Source organism: Cetorhinus maximus, chromosome 10, assembly GCF_964194155.1.
Source record: "Cetorhinus maximus chromosome 10, sCetMax3.hap1.1, whole genome shotgun sequence".
Taxonomy (NCBI): domain Eukaryota; kingdom Metazoa; phylum Chordata; class Chondrichthyes; order Lamniformes; family Cetorhinidae; genus Cetorhinus; species Cetorhinus maximus.
The window spans coordinates 140,118,857-140,144,628 of NC_135888.1; the positions used below are offsets into that span (position 1 = coordinate 140,118,857).

A 25,772-nucleotide genomic window follows, 5' to 3' on the forward strand; every position below is an offset into this window, starting at 1 on the left:
GTAAAAGATCCCGCAGCTGGTACTTCAAAGATCAGGAGAGATCTTCTTGGTGCCCTGGCCAATTATTCATCCCTCAACCAACATCACTAAAAACAGATTATCTGGTCATGATCATATTGCTGTTTGTGGGAGCTTGCTGTGCACAAAATGGCAACTGCATTTCCTACAATAAAACAATGACTCCACTTTGAAGATGTTGCATTGACAGCAAAGGTGCTCTGGGAGGTCTTGAGGTCATGAAAGGTGTTAAATAAATGCAAATCTTTCTTTTGTGCAATGCTGGCATGCAGTTGCTATCCCCAGTTGGTGCTGCATGACTATTGGGGCACAAAGGGGAAGTCTGACTCTGTTTAAGCCCTGGGCCATGGCACAGTTTCCATACCCAAAGTCAAGAGTCAGTTGGCTTTAGCTGAGGCAGCAGAGAGGATGCAGCAGTTGGCCTCAACATCTTACAGTCAAGGAAAAAAAAATCAGCCAAGGGTCCCCACCGTCCTGTAATCCCTGCTGGAAAATAGACCTCAGAGATTCAACTGTGATGGTCTCCACAGCCAAATAGCCTGCACGTTGTCTGAGCTCAAACAGGAAGGTTGATCCCCTTGGTGTAGTGAAAGGCACCGGATGACTATGGAACCAAACTGCAGCGAGAATCAGCGCAGGAACAATCAGGGCCGTGGGAGGGTGAGGGGGAATAATAGACACAAGGGTAGAGGCCATTGCAGGGTCGACTCAAAAGGGGAATAGTAAACTCATCATAAGACAAGAAATGGAGACAAAGCAAACCATCCCTGTTACAGCAACTGCTTTCGAATCTTCCCCTTCATCATCAGATATTACTTGACACATTCATTACATTGTTAGTGGGATATGTATTGAGTATGACACATTGACTATCCTTTTTGTTGAATCAACTGGCATTACTGGTCTCCTCCATCACTGCCCTTATCCACATTCTTTGGGTAAGGTTAGGCTTGTGTACATTCAACCAGCCCAGCCAGAATAGATTGAAGCATTAATAAGCCTCAAATTGTGTTTTAAAATAAACTAACTCGAAGCAAATTACATAATTTCACCTGTCGCTTTTTATTTGAGTGAGGAATCTAACTTGAGCATTTTATATAGAAGTGCTGCTATAGCATTACTCCCTGTCCTCTAAACCACCCCAAACATCCCTCCAACGCCTGAGAACCAACTTAGGATCAGCCAAGAGGCAATCACCTTCTCAAATGTTTATCACCTCCAGCCTGAGACTCATCGCGGTCGATGACAACTTGCATTTATATAGCGCCTTTAACATCCCAAGGCACTTCACAGGCTTGTCAGAAGAAAATTGATACCAAGCCACATAAGGAGATATTAAGTAGGTAGGTTTTAAGGAGAAAAAAGGTGGAGAGGTATCTAACCTATCGACCCAGCATCTGATTAAGCGTCAGCAGCTTTCTCGCTGGAAATGTGGAGCTGTTTACAGTCCAGAGCCCGAGATTACAAGAGAGGGGGTTTCATTCTGCTGACTTTGCCCAGTCGTCATGTGACACCGTTGGTCAACTTGAAGCGACTGTAATTCCCAGAATCCCTCGGGCCTGCTGGGTGGGTCAGACAAATGGAAACTATAGGGACCTGAGCACCGTTTTCTCTCTCTCTCTCTCTCTTTTCCTTTACCTGGCTTTTCAAAGAATGTGTTAGCATGTGCTTGTGTGGGCCAAAAATATCTCGAAAGAAGAGCCCAATTTAATTAATTCTTGCACTGGCAACAACTAAATAAAAACAATCAGGTTACTGCACGGTATGATCCCAAATGGTGTCAACTTAGCAGACCCTGCGCCAAAGCGGTAATACAGAATGATATCGTTCGACTCGGGAAGGGGGGGAAATAAATGAGATAAAATTCCTGCTCCTGATGGCACAGTCCCTTCAGAAAATGAATGAACAGGAACGTGATTGTCCACGATGCCCATGACAGTCTAATACGCCAACAATGTTCAGTGGGCCTGCATAAATATTGGCCTTCACTGGGGAGGCTCTTGCCTTGGGAATCTACCCCTGTTAAAATTCAGCACCCTCAGGAAAGGGAAGCCTGAATTTAAAGGAAATTCACACATGACAAGCAGAACACAACATCGGAGTTGATTTAAGGAGACAAAAAAAACAAAATTAGCCCTCTGCCCTCAGAGATCGTAGACAGAAAGATCATATTTGTTGGACAAACAAACCTGAAGGAGGAAAGAATAGAGGCAGAGAAAGTTCAAATCAATATATTTGACAAGGGACCTGATGAAGGGGTTTGATAGGGTTGACATACAGAAGACGTTTCCACTTGTGGGGGGTGGTGGGAGAGTAAAACAAGACCATAAATTTCAGGTAAGTCACCATAAATCCAACAGCAGAACGTTCTTTAGCTAGAGAGTTGTGAGTACGTGGAGCTTGCCGCCGCAGGCAGTGGTTGAGGTGAAGAGTATCAAGTCTATTTAAGGGAAAGCTAGATAAGACACGATGAAGAAAGGGATGAACGAACATGTTGATGGGGTTCATTGAGGAAGGGTGGGGGGGGGTGGTGGTGCTCGTGTGGAGCATAAACGCCAACATGGACCAGTTGGGCCGAATGCCTGTATCTGTGGTGTAGACTCGATGTAGTTCTGTGAATATTTAGCATTACTCAGCAGTAGTAAATCCCGGTCATTTTAGCAGAACTGTCAATTCTCCCAAAGCTGCCAGTATAAGAGGAGCCCTCAGTTTTCCATCGGTCCTCTTTAATTGGGTTTCCATTCTTCCCTCACTCTCAGCGTTTCTTCAGCCTGTCAATTTCTCGATTCCCTTGAGCCGATCCTTCTGCTTTAGTTATTTTCCGTTTCCTTCAGTCAGACTTGGCTTGTGGTCAGGAACATCCTTACCTCCTGTGGGTGAAACGACTGGTTTTGATACTGAAGGAGATACATTCAACACCAGTAGTGGCAGCTTCCGCACCTCTTACCCAGTGTCTACCTTTAAAATTGCCCTGCTCACCTTCTGTCTTTCAGGTGTGATGTTAAACCAATGGCCACTTCTGCTCTCTCAGGTGGACATAAAAGATCCCATGGCACTATTTCAATGAAAAGCAGAGTTCTCCCTAACATCCTCGTCAACACCATTGAAAAAAATAATCTCATTACTGTTTATGGGAGCTTGCTGTGCACAAATTGGCTGCCACGTTTCCTGAATTATCACAATGACTGTACTTCAAAACTACTTCATTGGCTGTAAAGTGCCAGGTCGTGAGGCCGTGAAAGGCGCTATATAAATGAAAGTTCTTTCTTGCCAGTTTTCAAGCGGTGGAGAAGGACAGTTATCTTGTTTAAAACAGTGTTGTGCATTTTAAGGATATTAGGAAAGAGTTGCAGAGTTGACCAGGAGTGACATCGTTAAAAAAAATCTGTTTAAACTCACTTACAACATTAGCAGAGATATTCAAACATGGTTTTAAAATGATTGGTGTTTGATGCTAAGTTAGGGCAGCCGTAAAAATGTTGCAACCCTTCCAGCGTCGGAAAGTAGACATTTGTAAGAAGCAGGGCGTGGGCACAATCAGCCTTCACTGCTTCCTTTCCTCCCTGATAATAATCTCACCTCGCTAATGCTGCCAACTCTCTAGGATTGTCCTGGAGTGTCCAGGAATTTAAGATTCATCTCCTGGACACTGCTTCAAGCAAAACATGGGAGAAAAGTCACATTGGTTTATCAGTTATGGTGGACATATGGGGATAGAAGGGGCAGGGGGATTGGAACATGGGAAACTTCTGACATTACCTCCAGGATTAACTGCCAATCAGAGCTGGCAAGTCTAATCCCTGCACTCAGTGGTCAGATGACCGATTAACATTCACCTCCAAGGGTCATGTTGTGCAGGATGAGCGTCTGGGTGCAGTAAGGGACAGTGCCCTCATAAACCCACCCCAGAACAATGAGTTTGCACCCTCAGAGGGAGGGGGGGGGGGAGAGAAAATGGGAGAGGCTGGGAAAAAGAGGAGAATAAAAATGCACCATGGACATCAATAAAAGGGCACTTTAAACGTCCACACTGCCTTACTCCCATCCCCTTTAAAATGATGAGAAGTGAGACCCAGTGAGGAGAGGGTAAAAGTTGAAACACAGGAGTGTGAAATAAGTCCCATTGATTCCATTCACACATATCATAGAATAGAATCACACAGGAGGAGGCCATTTGGCCCATCAAGTACATGCCAGCCCTCTGCAAGAGCAATTTTAAAAAATTTGTTCATGGGGTGTGGGCATAGCTGGCAAGGCCAGCATTTATTGCCCATTCCTAATTGCCCTTGTTCAGAGGGTATTTTTAAGTGTCAACCACATTGCTGTGGCTCTGCAGTCACATGTAGGCCAGGCCAGGTAAGGTTGGCAGATTTCCTTCCCTAAAGGGCATTAGTGAACCAGATGGGCTTTTAAGACAATCATTTCATGGTCACCATCGGTTTTAATTCCACATTTTTACTCAATTCAAATTTCACCATCTGCTGTGGTGGGATTCAAACCTGATTCCCTAAAGCATTCCCCTGGTCTCTGGAATACTGATCCAGTGATAATAACACTATACCACCACTTCCCCAGCAATGTGCCTAGTCCCACTGACCTGACCTTTCCCCATAGCCCTGCAATTTTTTACTTTCCCTTTAGAAGATTATCCAATTCCCTTTTGAACGCCACAAATAAATCTGCCTCCACCACACTCTCAGACAGTGTGTTCCCAATCACAAACATTCATTGAGTTATGAAGTTTTTCCCATGTTGCTATTGGCTCTTTTGCCAAATACCTTAAATCTGTGTCCCCTGCCTGTCTCCTTCTGTCAATTGAAACGGGTTCTCCCTATCTACTTTGTCCAGGCCATGATTTTGAACACCTCTATCAAATCTTCTCTCAACCTTCTCTTCTCCAAGGAGGACGGTCCCAGTCCCAATCTATCTATGTAACTGAAGCACCTTATCCTATAAAATGTTAATGCCTGGAGGTTATTTTTCTTTTACTGTAACATTTTTAATAGATTTTTGATACATGAATTAAGCTTCAGGATAGATTTGGAAAGACTGTTGATGTTGTGTGCATTAGCACAACTCTGCTCTGTTTCCATTAGGCTCTGAGCCACTGGAGTGCAGCCTTAGCTCTTGGTCTTCAAAGCTACTCCAGATCAGAATGGAGTATCATAGGAGCCAAAATACCAAAAGACATAGCTTAGCTACCTTCCAAAGTGCCACATGGTCCCACTCTTTGGAAACTGAGAGAGTCACGTTTCTATGGGGTTTGAGATGCTATTTGTCAGATTAAAGGAGCTGGTTTTAGAAAATTGAAACACAGGGGCCGGAATTTTCCAGGCCTCCACGCCAGCAGGATCTTCCGGTCCCGCGGGATGTGAACAGAGATTTCAACGGCCCCACCGTGGGGGTCCGGAAAAGCCTGGCCAGGGAGTCTTCATCTTTAAGCAGATTCAGGAGCTGAGGGCAGAATCGTCCTAGATTTGGATTAAGTGCGGTAGCGGGCGTGAAAAAAAGTCGTTTCACCCGCCGGCCGCAATGGCGGGTTTTCAGGCCATATTGTCTGTCCCCTTCCTGGCGTGTCTTGCCTCATTAATAATGCATTCAGGGGAAACGCGCCGGATTACCGGCAGCCCGCCACGCCATGACCTCAGTGTTTCCTCACTCCGGTCGCCATATTTAATACACACCAGGCGCAGCCTACATCATGTCTCCAGACCAGGACTGCTCCAGGCGACAGGTGGTCCCGAAAACAAAGGCGGCGGCTGCGCCCAAATTTAGCGACACCTCTCTGGGGCCCCTGCTGGACACAGTGGTAGCCCGACGTGATGTCCTCTACCCCCGCTCTGGCTGCAGGGAGTCCACCACAGTCACCAATCGGGCCTGGGAGGTGATGGCAGCAGCGAGGAGGACAGCCATCCAGTGCAGGAAGAGGATGAATGATCCCACCCGTTCTGCCAGGGTAAGTCACTCTTCTCATCACTCTCAACTCTCACACTCCCAAACCCATCACACATCCACAGGGATCTCCCACCTGAAGGGACAACACCACTAACTCTCACACACACCCTCACATCCCCATCAGACTCATACCCTCTCGAGCTCACGTCCTCATCCCGTCCATGGCTCCGCTCACCACACAAACATTCGTGCTCACACTCTCTCCAGATAGCTCAACACAGTAGGGAGAATTCCCAGACTGGGGGTGGAGTGGCCAATATTAGGCCCTTCACTCACTATGAGGAGCGAGGCATCATGCTGACTGGTGAGGACTTGGACCATGCCTGCAGCCTGCAGCGACAGTGAGGTCGGCGGTGAACACCCACGTGAGGATCCTGCACCACATCATCCCTCTCTCAATGCAACTGTGAGAGCTCTCTCTCCTGCTTTTGACTCTGCTGCCATGCACTAATTATCTCTACTTTGGTTCACAGGGAGATCTGCAAAGTGACTGACACCCTCAACCAGCCAGTCCCTCAGCTCCATCCACGATGAAGTGGTGCCCACATGTATGTGCATGGAGGTCTCCATGGGAAGGATGGCAGACGCCATGGAGACCCTGGTCCAGCAGAACATGGAGGTATGTGCAAACCTGAACTCCATTGTGGTAGCCATGATGAATTCCTGTAGTGGCAAGGCGAGGGAGAAATGGGGCACCTCGGTGTCTCTCCAGGTGCTCCTTCCCCTCAAGGAGTCAGGCCGGGGCCCTCGGATACCTGAAGGGAGGAGGAGCAGCAGCTGGACACCCTTAAGTCATCCACTCAGGAATCTCAGAGGCTGTCTGCTCCCTCTGAGTCCCCTTTGCCTGTGACCCCCCCTCAACCTCACCCTCTGTGACTGCAGAGGGAGCAGTTGGCCCACAGGAGGACAGCCAAAGCAAGCCAGGGCCCTCAAGGCCTTGGCCCTCCAGTGGACCCATGCCAAAGTCACCAGAGGCAACAGGGCCAGTCATTGCACAGGGTGTCTCCACCCCTGCTGCAGATGTCAGGGCAGCACCTAGAAGAAGTGGTAGGCCTCGAAAAGCTAAAAAAACTCTGATGACAAATGGTGGCACGGGTGAACACGTTTTGTCACTTTATAATCTGAAAATATATTCATTTTCACTGAATAATGTGTAAAATTGTCTTTCAGTTTCATTGACAGGCTTCACGAGTCCTCCCACTGCATCCCCCCAACCACCCACTAGCAGTTCGGCTGCACACAGCAGGCCCATGAGTGACTCTGGAGGTTGAAGTGTGTGTGTGATATGGCCTTTCAGAGCCTTGTGCAAGTACTCTCCCATGCACGCTGTGCCTTCATCCATCACACTCATCTCACTGTCTCCAAGTCCTCACCAAATACCCTTGCCGTCCTTGTTATCGCTACCAACGCACCTTCACCCTGGCGGCTCCCTCTGCCCCTCTCACACTCACCATTCCCTCCTACCACATCCACCCACAGTTCACTCCACAGGAGGCAGTCACTGACTGTACAGACCCCTCCCTTGCACGGTCATCTGTACATCTTCCCCTACTCCCTCCGCCAGACATCATTTCCCCTCCGACTTCCTTCCCTTCCACCTCCTTCGCCTTATATCTATCTCCCCACTTACTGCATTCTCCCCATTACAACCTCCACCCAACCTTACCACCACCCTCGCCAACACCTTCATCCCCTCCTCCCAGCCTCACCCACCCACCCCCGCGTACATCTTCCTCTTCCATTGACACCTAGACCTTCCTCTCCCATTCCACCACCCCCGCACCGCCCCCGCCCCTGTCCCCCACCTCCAACCGGTCCCCCCCAGGGTAGGGCTTCAGTATCTTCTCCTCCTCAGATGTCCGTGATCTGAGCAAGGCCCTAAAGGTGAGTCCCAACATCTACATGTCTCGCTTGTCCAGATGTGTTCTGGGCTGGCATGTTTTCCTGCCAGCAGAACACTAAATTGGGCAAGAGGGGAGAACTAGTCCTGTCAGGCCTTACTTTACATCCCATTGCTGGGATCTAAATCGGGTTCCCCTCGGCCTCCAGCGGGATTCGCGTTCCGCCACGATGGACACCATCGGCTGATCCCGCTGTGCTTTCACGCAGGCATGAAACCGATTTCTGACCCTCACGTGGTATTATCCCCCCCCACCCTACCGTCTGCCATGACGTCCGCTGCCAACAGGACCGGACAATTCCATCTCCAATCTCTAGACTCCACAGTGGGCATGGGATTTGGTATCCCCGGGATCAATTATCCCAATGCTCCCCTGGCCAACCTCCCATCTTCCGGCTTCTGTAAGCCGCATCTCATCCAAAGCTCTGCTGCCCGTGTCCTAACTCACTCACACCAAGTCCCATTTGCCTGTATTCGCTTATCTACTGATGAGTCTTTCTCGCTGGACTTTTGTTTTTCAACAAAATTGCATTCCATTGAAAAACAAACACTGACCAAGAAAGAGCCATCCATGGCTCACTCAGGAAGTTAAGGACAGTGTTAGATTGAAAGGAGAGGTTTACAAAGTTGCAAAAAAAAAACAGCAGCGAGTCTGTGGATTGGGAAAGTTTTAGAAACTAGCAGAGGGCCTCAAAAAAGTTAATAAAAAGGGAAAATAATAGAATATGAGAGTAAACTAGCCAGAAATATTAAAACAGATTGTAAGAGCTTTTATAAGTATAAGTCAAGAAGCTTGACACTGTCCAGGACAAAGCAGCCCACTTGATTGCCACTTCATCCACAAACATTCACTCCCTCCACCACTGACGCACAGTAGCAGCAGTGTGTGTACCATCTACAAGATACACTGCAGGAATTCACCAAGGCTCCTTAGACAGCACCTTCCAAACCCATGACCACCACCATGTAGAAGGACAAGGGCAGCGGATAGATGGGAAAACCACCACCTTGAAGTTCCCCTCCAAGTCACTCACCATCCTGACTTGGAAATATGTCGCCGTTCCTTCACTGTCGCTGGGTCAAAATCCTGGAAGTCCCTTCCTAACAGCACTGTGGGTGTACCTACACCACATGGACTGCAGCGGTTCAAGAAGGCAGCTCACCACCACTTTCTCAAGGGCAACTAGGGATAGGCAATAAATGCTGGCCCAGCCAGTGACACCTACACCCCATGAATAAATATAAAAAAATATATTAAAAGGAAGCACGAAGCTAAGGTAAATATTGGCCCCTTAGAAGCAGAGACAGGAGAAATTATCACAGGGAACGAGGAAACGGCGGAGGCATTGAACAAATATTTTGTGCCTGTCTTCTCAGTGGAAGAAACAAGTTTCCTACCAGGAATAGATGGTAATCTAGGGGCTAAAAAGAGTGAGGAATTTAAGGAAATTATTATCAGCAGAGATAAAGTACTGGAGACACTTAAGGGACTAAAATCCAACAAAACCCCAGGACCTGATGGCCTACACCCTAGGGTTCTAAAAGAGAAATCTGGAGAAATAGTGGATGCACTGGCTATGATTTGCCAATATTCTTTAGATTTGGGAACAGCCCCATCAGATTGGAGGTTAGCAATTGTTACCACGATTTTCAAGAAAGGAGGGAGAAACAGTCAACTAACGTCATTCGCTGGAAAATTGTTGGAATCTATTATTAAGGAAGCCTTAACAGTGCACTTAGAACAGCATTAGAACATTAGATTCTGATGGGGTTTGATAGGGTGGACACTGAGAGATTGTTTCTGCTGGTCGGGGAATCTAAAACACAAGGGCAGTGTCTCATGATAAGGGGCTGATCATTTAGGACTGAGATGAGGAGAAATTACTTCACTCAAATGGTTGTGAATCTTTGGAATTCTCTACCCAGAGGGTTGTGGATGCTCTATCGTTGAGTATATTTCAGGCTGGGACAGACAGATTTTTGGTCTCCCAGAGAATCAAGGGGTAAGGGGAGCATGCAGGAAAATGGAATTAAAGCCCAAGATCAGTGATGATCATGTTAAATGGTGGAGCAGGCTCAATGGGCTGTGTGGTCTACTCGTGCTCCTATTTCTTGTGTTCTATCAACATTAGGTCCTGGTTCAGTAACGCCTTGATTTTAAAATTCTCACCCTGATCTTCAAGGGACTTCATGGCCTCCCCATCTCTATAACATCCTACAGCCCTGCAACCCTCAGAGAACTCCGCACACTTCTCCCTTTCTAGTGTCTCGTATACCTCCCCCCACCAATTTTAATCGCTCCACCATCTGCAGCCATGGCTTCAGCTCCCTTTGGGCTCTGGAATTCCCTCCCTAAATCTCTCCAGCTTGCTTTCCTCATTTACAACCTTTCAAACCTATCTCATTGGCCTGACTTTTGGTCATCTGACCTAATATATCTTCATAATACTTAAGAGTCAATTCTTGTTATCCACTCCTGAGGAGAGTCTCAGGGTGGCTCAGTGCCCGGAAGGTAAAAGTGGTGGCCGTCTCTTGAGTTACGAAGAGCATCAAACTTAAAAAGTAAAAATGATAAGACAAGAGTCTTATGGATTGAAGGATCTATGGATTAAAAGAAAACAACCTGGCAACGATAAGCTTTTAAAAAGTGTTCCAATTTTTAGCGATGTAACACAAGAGGTCAGCCATCGCTCCCACAAACTGGTCTACCTGTCAGGGTTGAGTCAGTCGTTTACAATTGGCTAACACTACCTGGATTTGGCCATTAAGTTCAGTTGTTTTGAAAGGGGCAGACCAGGTTAGCACTTAACAGCAGAGCCTCCAACAACCCGTAACACCATGGGGAAGCCACTGGCGTATGAAATTACATGCAACTGTGACAACTCCAGTCAGGAAGCACAGTCTGTGACAGATATGCAAATCCTGTTCCGAGCATCCGCACTGTGTCAAGTAGTGATAACACGTCTAGAAGAGAACAGTCATGCATTTTATTAATTCTCTGGGTCTAAACTCATACTTTCCTCCATCAGTGGCTGAATTAAATTTCACAGCTGAATGGGAGTTTCAACACAGTCATTTCCATCCTCATCTTCTCCACAATGGTTAATAAAATCCTTTAAGCCCCACCAGAGGCTGGTTATCCATAGATCTTGCCGTATTTGAATGGCCCACTGTAATCCGGGCTTTGCCATGTACATGGGGATAAATCAGGATGGCATTCGGAAACACTGCACCCACAGTTTAAAGAACTTTCTTACACAACTTTCTGCAGACAAGGGACAACCAACACAGAATAAAGCGCCATTAGATTTCGCTGCTTTGGTTACGATCGCACCCACCGCTATTTTGAAGAAGGGGAGAATTTCTCCACCTGTGCCCTAGTCAATATCCGTCAACCAACACCATAAAATGACTTCCGCTTGAAGAAGTAACAAGAGTTGAAGTTTCCCACACAGAAGAGTTCTTTAACCCAGACACATGCATCAGTCCCTGGCACTATCATCTTACTTTCCTCCCTCCTCCCCATTTTATTCTCCATTTCGCCCCCTCCCTCCACCCCCACCATATTCTCCAAAATAAGGATTACTTGCCAGTGTCAGGCTTCAGGGGTCTTGACGACCTGGTCCAAGTGGTGTTTACTTGTGAGCCTGGACAGTGAGCTGTTCAACTGTGTAGGTCATTAGAGCTGAATAGAGTGGCTTGTGTACCCTACATCCACTGCAGTGCTCTTATCAGCAGGGGTCACTGGTTAGGGATCAGCAGCAACAAAATGCATTTATACTGCGCCTCTTATTATAGTTAAATAGCTTGTGACATTTTGCAAGAGTGTTATCCACAAAAAAGCAGTTGTGATGGAAGTTACATAAGGAGATTTTAGATATAGCCCAGAGGGGTGGCAGTGGCAAACTGGTAATGTCAGTAGACTAGTAACACAGAGGTTTAGGCTAATGCTCTGGGGACATGGGTTCAAATTCCCCCTATAGCATCGGGTGGAATATGAATTCAATGAATAAATCTGGAATATAAAGCGACCATCAATAATGGTCACCATGACAACTATCATTGATTTTTTTTTTACTTAAAACCCATCCGGCTCACTAATGTCCTTCGAGGAAGGAAATCTGCCGTCCTTACCCGGTCTGGCCTACACGTGACTCCAGACCCACAGCCATGTGGTTGACTCGTAACTGAATTCTGGAATGGCCGAACGAGCCACTCTGTACAAGGGCAATTAGGGGTGGGCAACAAACGCAGGCCTTGCCAGCAACGCCCACACCCCACGAAAAAGTTTAAAAAAAGGGTGACCAAAGTTTGCTCAAAGAGAGGCAGATTTTACAGAGCATTTAAAAGGAGGAGAGAGTGGCGAAGAGATTTAGGAATGGAATCCCAGAGCCTAGGGCCAAGGCAGCTGAAGACACAGCAATGAAAATCAGGGATGGGTAGGAGGGCAGAATTGGAGCAGTGCTGCAGCAATCTCAAGAGGATTGTAGGACTGGAAGAGATTACAGACATAGCGAGATAAGCAAAGACGTGTTTCTCTCTCTAGGCATAAAAGCTACTGTTGTGGCCAGACAGTGCACAGAGAGAATGGTTACGTTAATGAGGAACTGGATGAGCGCCAACATGAGTCAGCACCTTTGGGAAAGGAGTGGAATAAATCTGGGATCAAATCCAGGATCTTCCAGCTTTTTTGAGGCCTCGGTGACTCACTGGATAATGTTGTTGAGCTATCGGGTCAGGCAAAATTAATGCTATCTACTTTTGAATGGCCAGCTGAACATCTGAAAGCTTCTTTGGGGCTCTCGTGCTGAGTCTATGTTGCAAACCAGTTTACATCGCCTGGCTGGAATTCAAAATTTCCAGGCCAGGAAGCAGCCTGCACACGTGTGTGGTTTGGACAGTCCTCTCACAGCAGATTTTTTTTTCTATAAAGAAAATGTTTTGAGCGCAGTTAGCAATGTCCACACGGTCCAAACATTTTAACTCAACTGCAGAAGGGTTTAAAGAAAGGACACAGGAGATCAAAAAGACTCATTCAACCCTGTGTAACAACAGCTTAGAAAGCGAGTTCCAAAGCTGAGAGCCTAGACGACCAAAGTACGGCCGCCAATGGTAGGGCAAAGAAAACCAGGGAAGTGCAAGAAGCCGGAAATGGATGAGCGCAGATATCTCAGATGACGTAGGGCTGGAGGGATTTACAGAGATAGGGCTGAGTGAGGGCGTGATAACAAAGATGAGCATTTTAAAAACAAGGTATACCAGAGACTTCAGGGTTTAAAGATTAAACTCCTGGATACCAATGTGAGCAACCTGGGAGAAAAAAAATCACATTGAGCACATTTTATTTTAATTTTCTTCAAATTCCTTTGTTATAACACTGGAGCTGGGAAAATTACTGGTCGACTGGGTGGAGCGATTGGAAATGATGGTCAGGCAGTGAAACTCTCAGGAAAAATTCAAACCAGAGTTGGCAACCCATCGCTGCCAGATTAAGTTTAACCCCCACTATGGCACTACACTGCTCAGGTGCCATCAAGTGACGAGGGTACCCCCTCCGAGGAGGTCCTGTACCACCTCAACCTGGATATGAACTCAGCTCTCCAGACCACTCTACCAGTTCCAGGACCTAAGCTTTGGAATTCCCTCCCAATTGTCTCCCAGTGACTAAAGTTTTAATAGTTCACCTGGTGTCGTGTTGTGGAGCCTTGCTCTCCCCTTGCGGATATGCACGAGGGGACTGGAAAAAATGACAGAAAGAGTCTTGGGCTTGTAACAGTGCTTTCACTAGGATTGCTGTGAAGTACAACGGTAAATCTGGAATTTTAACTTTTTGTCCAATTGTAGAGTTTTTTCTATTTCTAAATGCCGGGGGTGTCTGGAGACGGACAACCTGATCTGTTCAATACTCGGGTGAAGTCCTGCTGCTTATAGACAGGGACGGACGCAATTGGAAGTCATGAGTTATAGAACTATAGAATAATTCAACACAGAAGGAGGCCATTCAGCCCATGGTGCCTGTGCCAGCTCTTTGAAAGAGCTATCCAATTAGTCCCACGCTCCTGCTCTTTCCCCAGAGCCCTCCAATTTTCTCCTATTCAAGTTCTTATCCAATTTCCTTCAGAAAGTTATTACTGTACCTGCTTCCACCAGCATTTCACAGTGCAGTCCATCCTCTGGCCTGTCACTGTGCAATTTTTCCTCATATCACCTCTGTTTTTTTTGCCAATTACTAAAATCTGTGTCCTCAGGTTAGCAATCCTCAAGCCATTGGAAACAGCTCCTTTACCCTATTAAAAACTAACATGATTTTGAACACTTCTTATCAGATCTCCCTTTAACATTTTCTGCTCTAAGAACAGCCACCTGAATTCCTCAGTCTCCCCACATACATATGGACAAGGAGCAGGAGTAGGCCATTTGGCCCCTCAAGTCTGCTCCACCATTTAATAAGATCATGGCTGGTCTTATAGTAACCACAGATCTGCATCCCACCTACCTCTGATAACCTATCACCCCCGTGCTTACCAAGAATCTATCCACCTCTGCCTTAAAATATTCAAAGACTCTGCTTCCACCACCTCTTCAGGGAGAGAATTCCAAAGACCCACGACCCTCTGAGTGAAAAAAATTCTCTTCATCTCCATTTTAAATGGATGACCCCTTAATTTTGAACAGTGACCCCTTGTTCTAGATTCTCCCACAAGAGGAAACATCCTCTCCACATCCAGCCTGTCAAGACCCCTCAGGATCTTATATGTTTCAATCAAGTCACCTCTTACTCTTCTAAACTCCAGTGGATACAAGCCTAGTTTGTCCAACCTTTCCTTATAATAAATGATAACATTCTATTAGCTTTCCTAATTACTTGCTGTACCTGCATACTAGCCTTTTGCAATTCATGCACTAAGACATCCAAATCCCTCTTCGTCTCAAGCTCTGCAATCTCTCACCATTTAATGTGTTTCTCTTTTATTCTTCCTGCCAAAATGGACAATTTCACATTTGCCCACATTATTCTCCATTTGCCAGACCTTTGCCCACTCACTTAACCTATCTATATATTTTTGTAGCCTCCTTATGTTCTCTTTACAAATTACTTTCCTACCTATCTTTGTGCCATCAGCAAATTTGGCAACCATCCCATCCATCCTTTCATCCAAGACATTTATATAAATTGTAAACAGTTGAGGTCCTATCACTGATCCCTGCGGCACACCAATTGTTACATCCTGCCAACCTGAAAAAGACCCATTTATGCCTACTCTCTGCTTCCTGTTAGCCAGCCAATCTTCCATCCACATCAATATGTTACCCCCATACAATGAGTTTTTATTTTACGCAATAACCTTTGATGTGGCACTTTATCAGACGCCTTCTGGAAATCTAAGTACAGTACATCCACTGGTTCCCCTTTATCCACAGCACATGTTACTTCCTCAAAGAACTCCAATAAGTTGGTTAAACACAATTTCCCTTTCACAAAACCATGTTGCCTCTGCCTGATTACCTTGAGCTTATCCAAGTGCCCTGCTATAGCTTCTTTAAGAATAGCTTCTAACATTTTCGCTATGGCAGAGGTCAAGCTAACTGATCTGTAGTTTTCTGCTTTCTGTCTCCCTATCTTTTTGAATAATGGAGTTACATTTGCTATCTTCCAATCTATTGGAACATTTCCCGAATCTAAGGAGTTTCGGAAAATTAAAAAGGCATCAACTATCTCACTGGACGCTTCTTTTAAGACCCTAGGATGAAGTCCATCAGGACCCGGGCTCTTGTCAGCCCACAGCTCCAACAATTTACTCAGTACTCACTTACTTCTCTGGTGACTGTAATTTTCCCAAGTTCCTCCCTCCCTTCTATTTCCTGATTTATAGCTGCTTCTGGGATGTTATTTGTATCCTCTATAGTGAAGACTGATGCAAAATACCTGTTCAATTAATCTGCCATTTCCTTGTTTTCCACTATCAATTCTCCAGACTCACTTTCTATAGGATCAATGCTCATTTTGTTAACTAATTTCTTTTTAAAATATTTATAGAAACTCTTACTATCTGTTTTTATATTTCTGGGTAGCTTTCTCTCATACCCTAATTTTTCCCTCCTTATTAATCTTTTAGTCACCTTTTGCTGTTCCTTATATTCTGCCCAATCCTCTGGCCCTCCACCTATCTTTGCACAATTATATACTTTTTCTTTAAGTTTGATACTACCTTTAACCTTTCTAGTTAACCACGATGGTGTGTCCATCCCTTGGACTTTTTCTTACTCGTCGGAATATATTTATTCTGTGTATTCTGAAATATCCGATTAAATATTTGCCACTGCATCTCTATTGACCTATCTCTTAACCTAATTTGCCAATTCACTTTAGCCAGCTCTGCTTTCATGCCCTCATAATTGCCCTTATTTAAGTTTAAAAAATAGTCTCAGACCCACTCCTCTTTCCCTCAAACTGAATGTAAAATTCAAGCATATTATGGTTGCTGTTACCTAGGGGCACCTTCATTATGAGATCATTAATTAATCCCATTTCGTTGCACAATACTAATATAGCCTGCTCTCTGGTTGCCTCCAGAACATGCTGTCCTAAGAAACTATTCCGCAGATGTTCTATGAACTCATATAGGCTACCTTTGCCCTACCAGGCATAACATGCTCTTGCAGGGGCCCAACGGAGAGATGACAAGCTAAGTGCCTCCTAACCATTCGATGATGACTGGAGTCCCTCATCCCTGGTAGCATTACAGTAAATCTCTTCTGCACCCTCTCCAAGCCATTTTTTCTAAAGAATGGTGCTCGGTATTGGCCACAATAATTCAGCTGGGGCCAAACAAGTTTTCGAGGAGGGTCTTGTGTAATGTCCTCACTTTAGATCAAAAGCATCATTCAGCATTAAGCAGATAAGTGAGATTTTATTTTTCCCTGTGACATATTGGCAGCAGTAAACTAAACAACCCCAGTGACAAGGCTGCAAACCTGCACACTCATCAGGTGTTGTGGTGTAAGTCATGCACAACAGCACCCTGTTCAGGAATTCAAGTTGTTTAACTTACTCTAGTGGAAATTGTTCAGGCAATGTGAAATCCATTGACAGACACTGCTTCTTCAGCTGAGCCTATACTTAATATAAGAATAAAAAGGAATCTGCACACAGTTAGAATGGAAATGTTGCAGTGATTTACAGACATTTCCATTTCTGACAGTGGCATTACTTTAAAAAAAAAAGACACGCAAAGCTTTTGAGATTCTGGGGACAGCCATTTTCTGATGACCATGTAAATAAATAACTGGTTCCAATTAGCCAGCTCCAGCAGAAGAAACTCAACCAATTGAGTTATTTACCATTTTCTCAGGTTATATTTTAACAGAAAGAATACAGGTAGTCACTATTCATTGCCATGTGTCAGCAAGAAATACTGGACCTTTCCTGACTCTGGGTTTTTTGTGTTTAAAAAAGGAAAATAAAAAGTTACTTATCAAGTGGATTTAAAGCTGTAGAAGTCATGCTCTGGCCTTTACAAGCTCCTTATGGAAAATTGCCAACTGTGCTTTCCTGGAGATTTCATCATTTGTCCTCCCACCTGCAACCCACTCGCTGCCATCATTGGCCATCCAACATGCCCATCGTCCATGGCTTTCCACCCCAACTGGGAAACCAACAGACTCCTCATTACCCGAATGGATGAATCTTCACCGTCAGTCGCTCACCTCGCCTTGCCCCCCATCGAAAATGTTTTTAGAATAATGAAAAGTCTTCAGAGAAAATGAAAGCGAGCACCAGTTTTAATCTCCCCTTTCTTCCCGCCATTGGTTTTGCTCTTTGGTTTGCTCACAGCGGCGCATTATAGATTAATCTCCGACTCCCTCCCAGAAATTGAAGGTCAACCCTGGAGGGTGGGCAAGGAATGTCTAGGATGGGGTTAAGTTGTCCCCTTTGATTCTTTAGAGTGCCTTCTTGACACTATGACGCTGACTCATTTCTTCCCCGTCGCGATCCTCCAGTCTTTTAACTTAATTGCTGCCAGTTGTCGAAATGCCTATCTCCCAAATCTATTGATCCTTTGCTCCATTGCACTTTTTCTATTTCGTTTTGAGATAGCATCTTTGTTATGCTTTCTGCACCTCAACAAATAATTTTTATAAGCTTTTAAATTTCAGAGAATCATGGAAAAGTTGCAGCACAGGAGGCCATTCACCCCGTTGTGTTTACTGGCCCTCTAACAGAGCAATTTATCTAGTGCCCCTGCCTTTTCCCTGTAGCTCTGCATTTTTTTTCTTTTCCAGTTAATGATCCAATCGATTTTGAAAGCCTCAGTTGACCATGCCTCCACCACCCTCTCAGGCTGAGAATTCCAGATCCTGACCACTTGCTGTGTGAAAATGTTTTCCTTGTGTCGCTATTGTTTCTTTTGCCAATTACCTTAAATCTGTGCCCTCTGGTTCTCGATCAGCCCACCAATTTCCAGTTTCGCCCTATCTCCCTGTCCAGACCCCTCATGATTTTGAACACCTCTATCAAATCTCCTCCCAACCTTCTCTTCTACAAGGACAACAGTTCCAACTTCTCCAAAATATCTACGTAACTGAAGTTTCTCATCCCTGGAACCACTCTCGTGAATCTTTTCTGCGCTCTCTTTAATACCTTCACATCTTTCTTAAAGTGTGGCGCCCAGAACTGGGCACAATATTCTAACTGAGGTTGAACCAGTGTTTTATAAAGGTTTAAAGTAACTTCCTTGCTTTTGTACTCTATTCCCCTATCGGTAAATCTCAGGATGCCATATGCTTATTTCACTGCACTCCCAATTTGTCCTCAATGATTTATGCACATATACACCCTGGTCCTTCTGCTCCTGCATCACCTTTAGAATTGTATCCTTTATTCTATATTGTCTCTCCATGTTCTTCCTACCAAAATAAATCATTCCATGCTTCTCCCCATTAAATTTCATCTGCCACCTGTCTGCCCATTCCACTAACTTGTCTATGTCCTTCTGAAGTTTTACACTATCCTCTTCATGGTTCACAATACATTTTGTATCATCTGGAAAATATTGAAATTGTGCCCTGTACACTTAAGGCCTAGGTCATTAATATACAACAGGAAGAGCAGGGGTCTTAACACCAACCCCTGGGGAACTCCACTACAAGCCTTCTTCCAGTCCGAAAAACATCCATTAACAACTACTCTCTATTTCCCGTCACTCAGCAAATTTCGTATCCATGTTGCCACTGTCCATTTTATTCCAACTTTGCTCACAGGTCTGCTGTACAGCATTGTATCAAATGCCTTTTGGAAGTACTAAGATAAGAGCAAAATACTGCAGATGCTGGAAATCTGAAACAAGAACAGAAAATGCTGGAAAATCTCAGTACCTGTGGAGAGAAAAACAAAGTTAACGTTTCGAGTCCGTATGAGCTCTGAAGAAGGGTCATACAGACTCGAAACAGAAATGTGGTTCCCTCTCAAAGGACCTCTGAAATGGTGCGGCAAGCCGCTTGGCCCATGGGTAATTAGGGATGGATAATGAATGCCAGCAACACCCACATCCCATGAAAGAATAAATTAAAAACCTCATCTAATCCTGATGCCTTAAGTACAGACTTTAAGTACAGACAGACAGCCTATCCAATGCCTCCTCATCAATTTTAACTACCTCCTCTGTCACCATGACCTGGGCAGCATCTTCTTCCTCATTAAAGACAGATGCAAAGTATTCAGGCATAAACCTCCTCTTGGTCCCTAATCAGCCCCATTCCTCCTCTTACCACATTTTACTATTTGTATGTGTCTTCAAACTTCACATGTTCGACAGCACTCAAGGATACAAGTCTTGTTGTTTTCAAAATGAAAGAATAGTGCAAAGGCCTGATTAAAATAAGTCTGTGCCTATGCCTTGCCTACCCCGGGCTTCTGGGTATGTGCAGCTGTCCTCACTTGGCACCTTTGAACTAGTAAGCGTGGGTTTAAGTCCCACTCTAAAGGTTTGAACGTATAATCCAGTTTGACAAGTCCAGTACAGTACTGGGAGAGCACTGCGCTATCAGGTCAGGGGTGCTGCCTTTCACACGCGATGTTAAATGAGACCCTGTCTGCCATTTTGGATGGATGCAAAGCATTCCATGGCAATTGGGAAATGCAAAGAATAGCTTGGGAATTTTTCCAGTGTCCCGGTCAAATCTTACCCCTCAACAATATGGGGATAAGGCAGAAACATGCTGTTGAGGGAGAAGATCAGCCATGATCTTATAGAATGGTAGAGTAGGCTCAAGAGCGCTGTATAGTCTATCCCTGCCCCTATATTATCATCACTAAATAATAGATCATCGGTCTTTGCCGCTTGTGGGAGCTTGCTGTGTGCAAATTGGCTGCCTCATTTCTTAACATTGTAACAGTGGCTGCGATTTTCCATCATGGTGGGACCCACCATGGGAGATTTGGCAGCCCAGGCAAACATGTCTAAAGATTGGAGCATGATAGTCACTATCCAGTTAGAACAAGATTCCCTTTTTAGTTGCACCAAGTTTGCCAATTTCTGCCCATCTAGTTAATGGATTCTTCCTTCACTTTTACCTACAATCTACAAATGTTAAAACCCAAACCTAGCACAACTTCTTCACTTGACCTATTCTTAACACTGGGGCTTTGGCCTGTCATGTAGGTCCTTCAATGACTCCACCATTCCAGTTAACTGCACTAAGAATGTGGAGAGCCAGCTGCAGAATGGGGAGGATTTCCCTGTGGATAAGATGCAAATACTCTAATTATAAAAGGCACACATTTTAGACATGGTGAGCAAGTCCTCAGTAGTCAAACTTGCTTTGACATTAAAATTAGATGAGCAATTCACAAGTAAAGGAGAGGATCTAAAGTGTTTTTAAACTCACCTGATCTCCATTTCAGAGGCTGCTGTGAACCATACGATTGAGGCAACTGAGAGTACAGATCACAGATGAGTTCGGTGTTGGCACACATCACACTGAAAGCACATCTGCACAAAGGGATACCCTCGAGAGAGAGAGAGAGAGAGAGAGAGAGCCACGAGAATGTTCAGTGCTGATCGATTTTGTTCACGTTTTATTCAGCAATTGAGCCAAGAATACCGATTCAGGAGGGAACATCCTAATTTCAGGCCATTCCTCAAATTGTAGCAAACAGGTTGTTTTGTGCAAACCTTTCCCAATGGAGCAAATCTGAGATTGCCAGAGTTTTTATAAAGTAGGGAGATTAAAGGATGACAAAGTGGGTGGGTGCAGTTAAGATACACTTCGCCCATAATGTCACTGAATGGTGGAACAGGCTCGAGGGGCTGAACAGCCCCCTCCTGTTTCTGGAACCACTTGCTCTTGTTGCCTAAAAAGTTGAATCTGTTTAGCTTAGTTCTGGCTGGAAAGGTTTGAATACCTCTCAACGCATCCGCAACAAGTTTGCTTTCGGCGCCCAAATATTTCTTAGGAACGAAGGGAGTTCTGTAAAACGAAGGTCAACGGCACGAGATCACCTTCTAAAAACTTGGCATCAACCAACTTAAAGAGCCTGCTCTCTGATGGCGCTGAGTACCAACGTCTTCAGACCCGTGATTTTTTTGTGGAGCCAGCAGCAGCGTTCAAGTGATCGGATTCACTAGGCCACCAACTGGCAGAAAACACATGTCTCCTGGCATCAGCCTCGGTAACTCCTGACAAGCTTATTTTATCATTGTTACTGGTGACACAAGACCGTATTTCAGGAGCTGGTGGCATTATGAAACTGTGCTAGAGCAGCTCATTATAGCTGTGATCTCAGTTGACCAACACTTCCCACCATTCGACTTTAAGAACTCAATTGCTGTGGTACCTTTCTCTAATTTGACACCGTCCTTGGTCATGTGGGAAGCCAAAGTGGGTGGAGCAGAGAAAAAAAATCACATGATAGGTGAGAATCAGACTTCTCTCCCAGATCCCTCTTTCTATGCCTTTCTGATCTGTTCAATCCTGTGAAGAGGTTTTATGGTAGACACAACTTACTAGCACCTTTTAAAACAATAAAATGTCCCATGGCACTTCACAGGAGAGTAAGCAGACAAAATCTGACACTGGGCCACCTAAGGAGATATCGGGACCAGTGGTCAAAGAGGCAGGTTTTAAAGGATGTTTTAAAAGGAGAGGTGGAGAGGTTTAGGGGGGGGAATTCCAGAGCTAAGGACTCAGGCAGCAGGAGGCATAACCACAATGCTGGGATATAGAAACACAGGCTTGCATTTTCTCTGTTCAGATACTGGCAGACATGCTGTGCATTTTATGTTTCTATTTCAGATTTTCAGTGTTAATATATTTCATTTTTCTATTAAGTAAATATGATTTCTATTATGCACAGGTAAACCAATATTCTTTTTAAACTAAACCTCGATCCAATTTGGAATCACTGCCTAAAGGAAAGACATTGCATATCCATAAGACACTCCAGCTCTACTGGAGACTTTGGATAACAAAAACAGAAATACCTGGAAAAACTCAGCAGGTCTGGCAGCATCGGCGGAGAAGAGCAAAGTTGACGTTTCGAGTCCTCATGACCCTTCAACAGAACTAAGTGAAAATAGGAGAGGGGTGAAATAGGACTTTGGATAATTCAGGAAAGGTGTTAACTGCAACAATCTCTGTGAAACTGGGGCAGACGAGCTCTGGTCTGTGTGGTCACTTTCAGTATAAGTGATGCTGCTAGAGACAGTGATGCAGTTGACCCTTAACTGCCTTCTGAAATAGCACAACAAGTCACTCGGTACAAGGGCAATTAGGGATGGGCAACAAATGCTGGCCTTGCCAGTGATGCTCGCATCCCATGAAAGAATTTTTAAAAAGTTCCTTTAAGGTAAGTAATGTGGGGGTGGGTAATGTTGAATACACTCAATGACTCAGCCGCCACTGCTCATGTGGAAGAGGATTCCAAAGGTTAATGACCCTCTGGAGAGGAGAAATTTCTCTTCATCCCTGTCTCACACGGGAGTCCCTTATCCTGAACCTGTGTCCCAAGTTCTAGATTCCTAGAAACATCCCTTCAGCATCAACCCTGTTGAGTCCCCTCAGGACCTTATATGTTCCAATAAGATCACCTCTCATTCTTCTAAACTCCAATGCGTACAGGCCCCACCTTGCTCAACCTTTCCTCATAACACAACCTCTTCAATCCAGGAATCAGTCTAGTGAACCTTCTCCGAACTGCCTTCAATGCGAGTGTGTTCTTCCTTAAGCAATGAGATGAAAAGTGTACGCAGTACTCTCAGTGTAGTCTCACCAATGCCCTGTATAGTTTTAGCAAAATGTTCTTACTTTTTAAACTCCAGTCTCCTTGCAATGAAGACAAATTTCCCATTTGCCTTCCTAATTACTTGCTGTACATGCATGCTAACTGTTTACGTTTCATTTAGGAGGACATCCAGATTCCTCTGTACTGCAGCAACCTGCAGTCTCTCTAGGAGGGATGCATTCTAAAGACGTATTCTACATCTCCTGGAAAAAAAATCCCATCAACTGGAGGGATTGAAAATGTTGCAGTACCTGTTTGAGACAGTAGAGGGAGCCCAAATGTTTATACAGCAACAAAGAGCTTGCATTTATGTAGCACCTTTCATGGCCTCACAATGTCCCAAAATGCCCCACAACTAATGAAGTAATGTTTGAAGCCTACTCGTTGTTGTAAGGTAGAAAACACAACGGCTGATCTGCGCTCAGCAAGATCCCACAAACAGTAATGTGATAATGACCACACAATCTGTTTTAGTGATGTCGTTGGAGGGATAAATATTGGCCAGCGCCCTAAGGGGCAAATTCCCTGCTCTTCTTCCAACATCGGAAACTCCACGTCCACCCTGAGAGAAGAGACAAGGACTTAATTTCACATCTCACCTGAAAGACAGATACAACTCATTATATGGAGACCAGGAAAGGTTGAATGAACATTTATGGGTGGTCACTTTGATGATGAAACATTTTTCTGCTTTCGCCGCTCTCATTGCAAGTCTAAGCAGAGGAAACCCTACGATTTTCGCCTGCCTCAATATACCTCAATATTTTTTATTCTTTCATGGGATGTGGGCTTCAGGGGACAGTTAATTTTTCAACCACATTGCTGTGGGCCTAGAGCCACATGTAGGCCAGGCCAGGGAAGGATGGCAGGTTTCCTCTCCTTCCCTAAAGGACATCAGTGAACCAGATGAGTTTTTATGGCAATCTAGTGGTTCCACAGTCATCATCACTGAGGCTGGCTTTATATTCCAGATTTATTAACTGAACTCAAATTCTACCAGCTGCTGTAGCAGGATTCAAACCCATGTCCCCCCCAGAGCATTAGCCTGGGCCTCTAGGTTACTAGTCCAGTGACATTACCACCATGTCAACATATTACAGCAGTACAGGGTATTATAGCAACACAGGAACCTACAAGACTGGTTATGACCATTGCATTTTATGTGACCAGAACCACCTTACAAAGGGTATCACTCCCAGCCCCACACCATTACAATGACCCAATTTGTAATCTGGGATCAATCTGCCAGTCTAATGCCAAATTGTGGGTAGATTTGTGCTCGTCATCCATCACCAGCCTCACTTTAAACATCACACCATCTCGTTCAGAGATTGTCATCTAATTGTATCTGTGCTGGGTTCCAGTTCAGGTCCCAAGGACATGAACAGTCACATCGTCTAACCCACTAAAGCCAGTGGCTCAGTGGGTAATACTCTCACCTCCAGGTGAGAAGTTTGCAGCTGTTGCCTTTCCACTGAAGTGAGAAACAGAGGCTGCCCCTTTCTGGTGGACATAAAAGATCCCACAGCACCTTTTCGAAGGAGAGCAGGGGAGGTCTCCCTGGTGCCCTGACCAATTTTTAATCCCTTAATCACATCAGGAAAACAAATGATCTGAGTCTGAACCTTTCCCTCGTTGGTCGCGCGGGGGTGGGGGGGACGGGCAGGTCCGGGAGCAGTCAGGAAGTGGGCCCCCTGGCCGCGATTTCACGCTGGCCTGGCCAATGAACAGCCAAGTTCAGCGCGAAACGCGCGCTGAAAAGCTCAGCGCTGCCGGGGTGGGGTGCGGGCGAGAAGAGAGCGGGCGATGATGTCACCGTGGGCACGGGTGTGCGCTGCGAGAGAGCTGCCTGAGGGCAGACAGCTGCCCCAGGGGCGCTGCGGACCTGCAGATAATAAAACGAAGCACGAAAAAGCTGCCAAAAAAATAAAACGGCCAAACAGCACAATCAAGCACCTGAAAGCACACCTCATAAAAATGCTGCCCCCCACCCCCAGATACTTCTTTATATTTTAATTCCTAACGGAGATTTCATCCCGCCCTGGGATGAGGTTTCATCAAAAATGTAAAGGCCGCCTGGCCAATCGGCCCCTCCGCCAACCATAACATTGGACGGACCACGAAAAAAATCACTTGACAATTGTGCCGTTAATGGGGTTAATTGGCCCGCTTAATTGTCGGCGGGCACGCCTGGCAGTCGGAAGAGCGCCCGCTGACAGTATCGTGCGAGCGCGCGATAACATCGGGGTGCTTGCCTGGCATCATCTCGTGTGTTTTTTATTCCTGCTCAGGTTGGACATATTCCCGCCCATGAAAACATAAAATTCCTGCCCCTGGTCATTTACCACAAAACTGTGGGATCTTGCTGTGTGCAATTTGGCTATCACGTTCCCTACATCACAACAGTGACTGTACTTTAGAAGTATTTAATTGGCTGTAAGGTACTGTGGGATACCCTGAAGTTGTGAAAGGTGCTATATAAATGCAAATTCCCTTTTTTTTTCTCTTTTCATATCTTACTGTCTCTCCCCAATTATTTCACTCGGGCTTCTTAACACACTAAGAGGTCACCCTGACTCCTCCCATCACTTTTTTGTCTTTGCCTTTATGTTGAGG

General features: G+C 45.2%; 1 protein-coding gene across 5 annotated transcripts in view; it reads right to left on the reverse strand.

The window, feature by feature from the left end:
* The window catches only part of LOC144686077 (protocadherin-1-like), a 384,044-nt gene that overhangs the window by 340,195 nt on the left and 18,077 nt on the right, over window positions 1–25,772 (reverse strand). The window contains exon 2 of one of the 5 annotated variants that reach the window (XM_078551235.1): window positions 2,108–2,888. The exons of the other annotated variants lie outside the window; for them this stretch is intronic. Within the exon in view, the coding sequence (XP_078407361.1) occupies window positions 2,853–2,888 (36 nt within the window). The 3' untranslated portion in view covers window positions 2,108–2,852. Of the gene's footprint in view, window positions 1–2,107; window positions 2,889–25,772 lie in introns of those variants that run through there. 5 annotated transcript variants of the gene reach the window in all.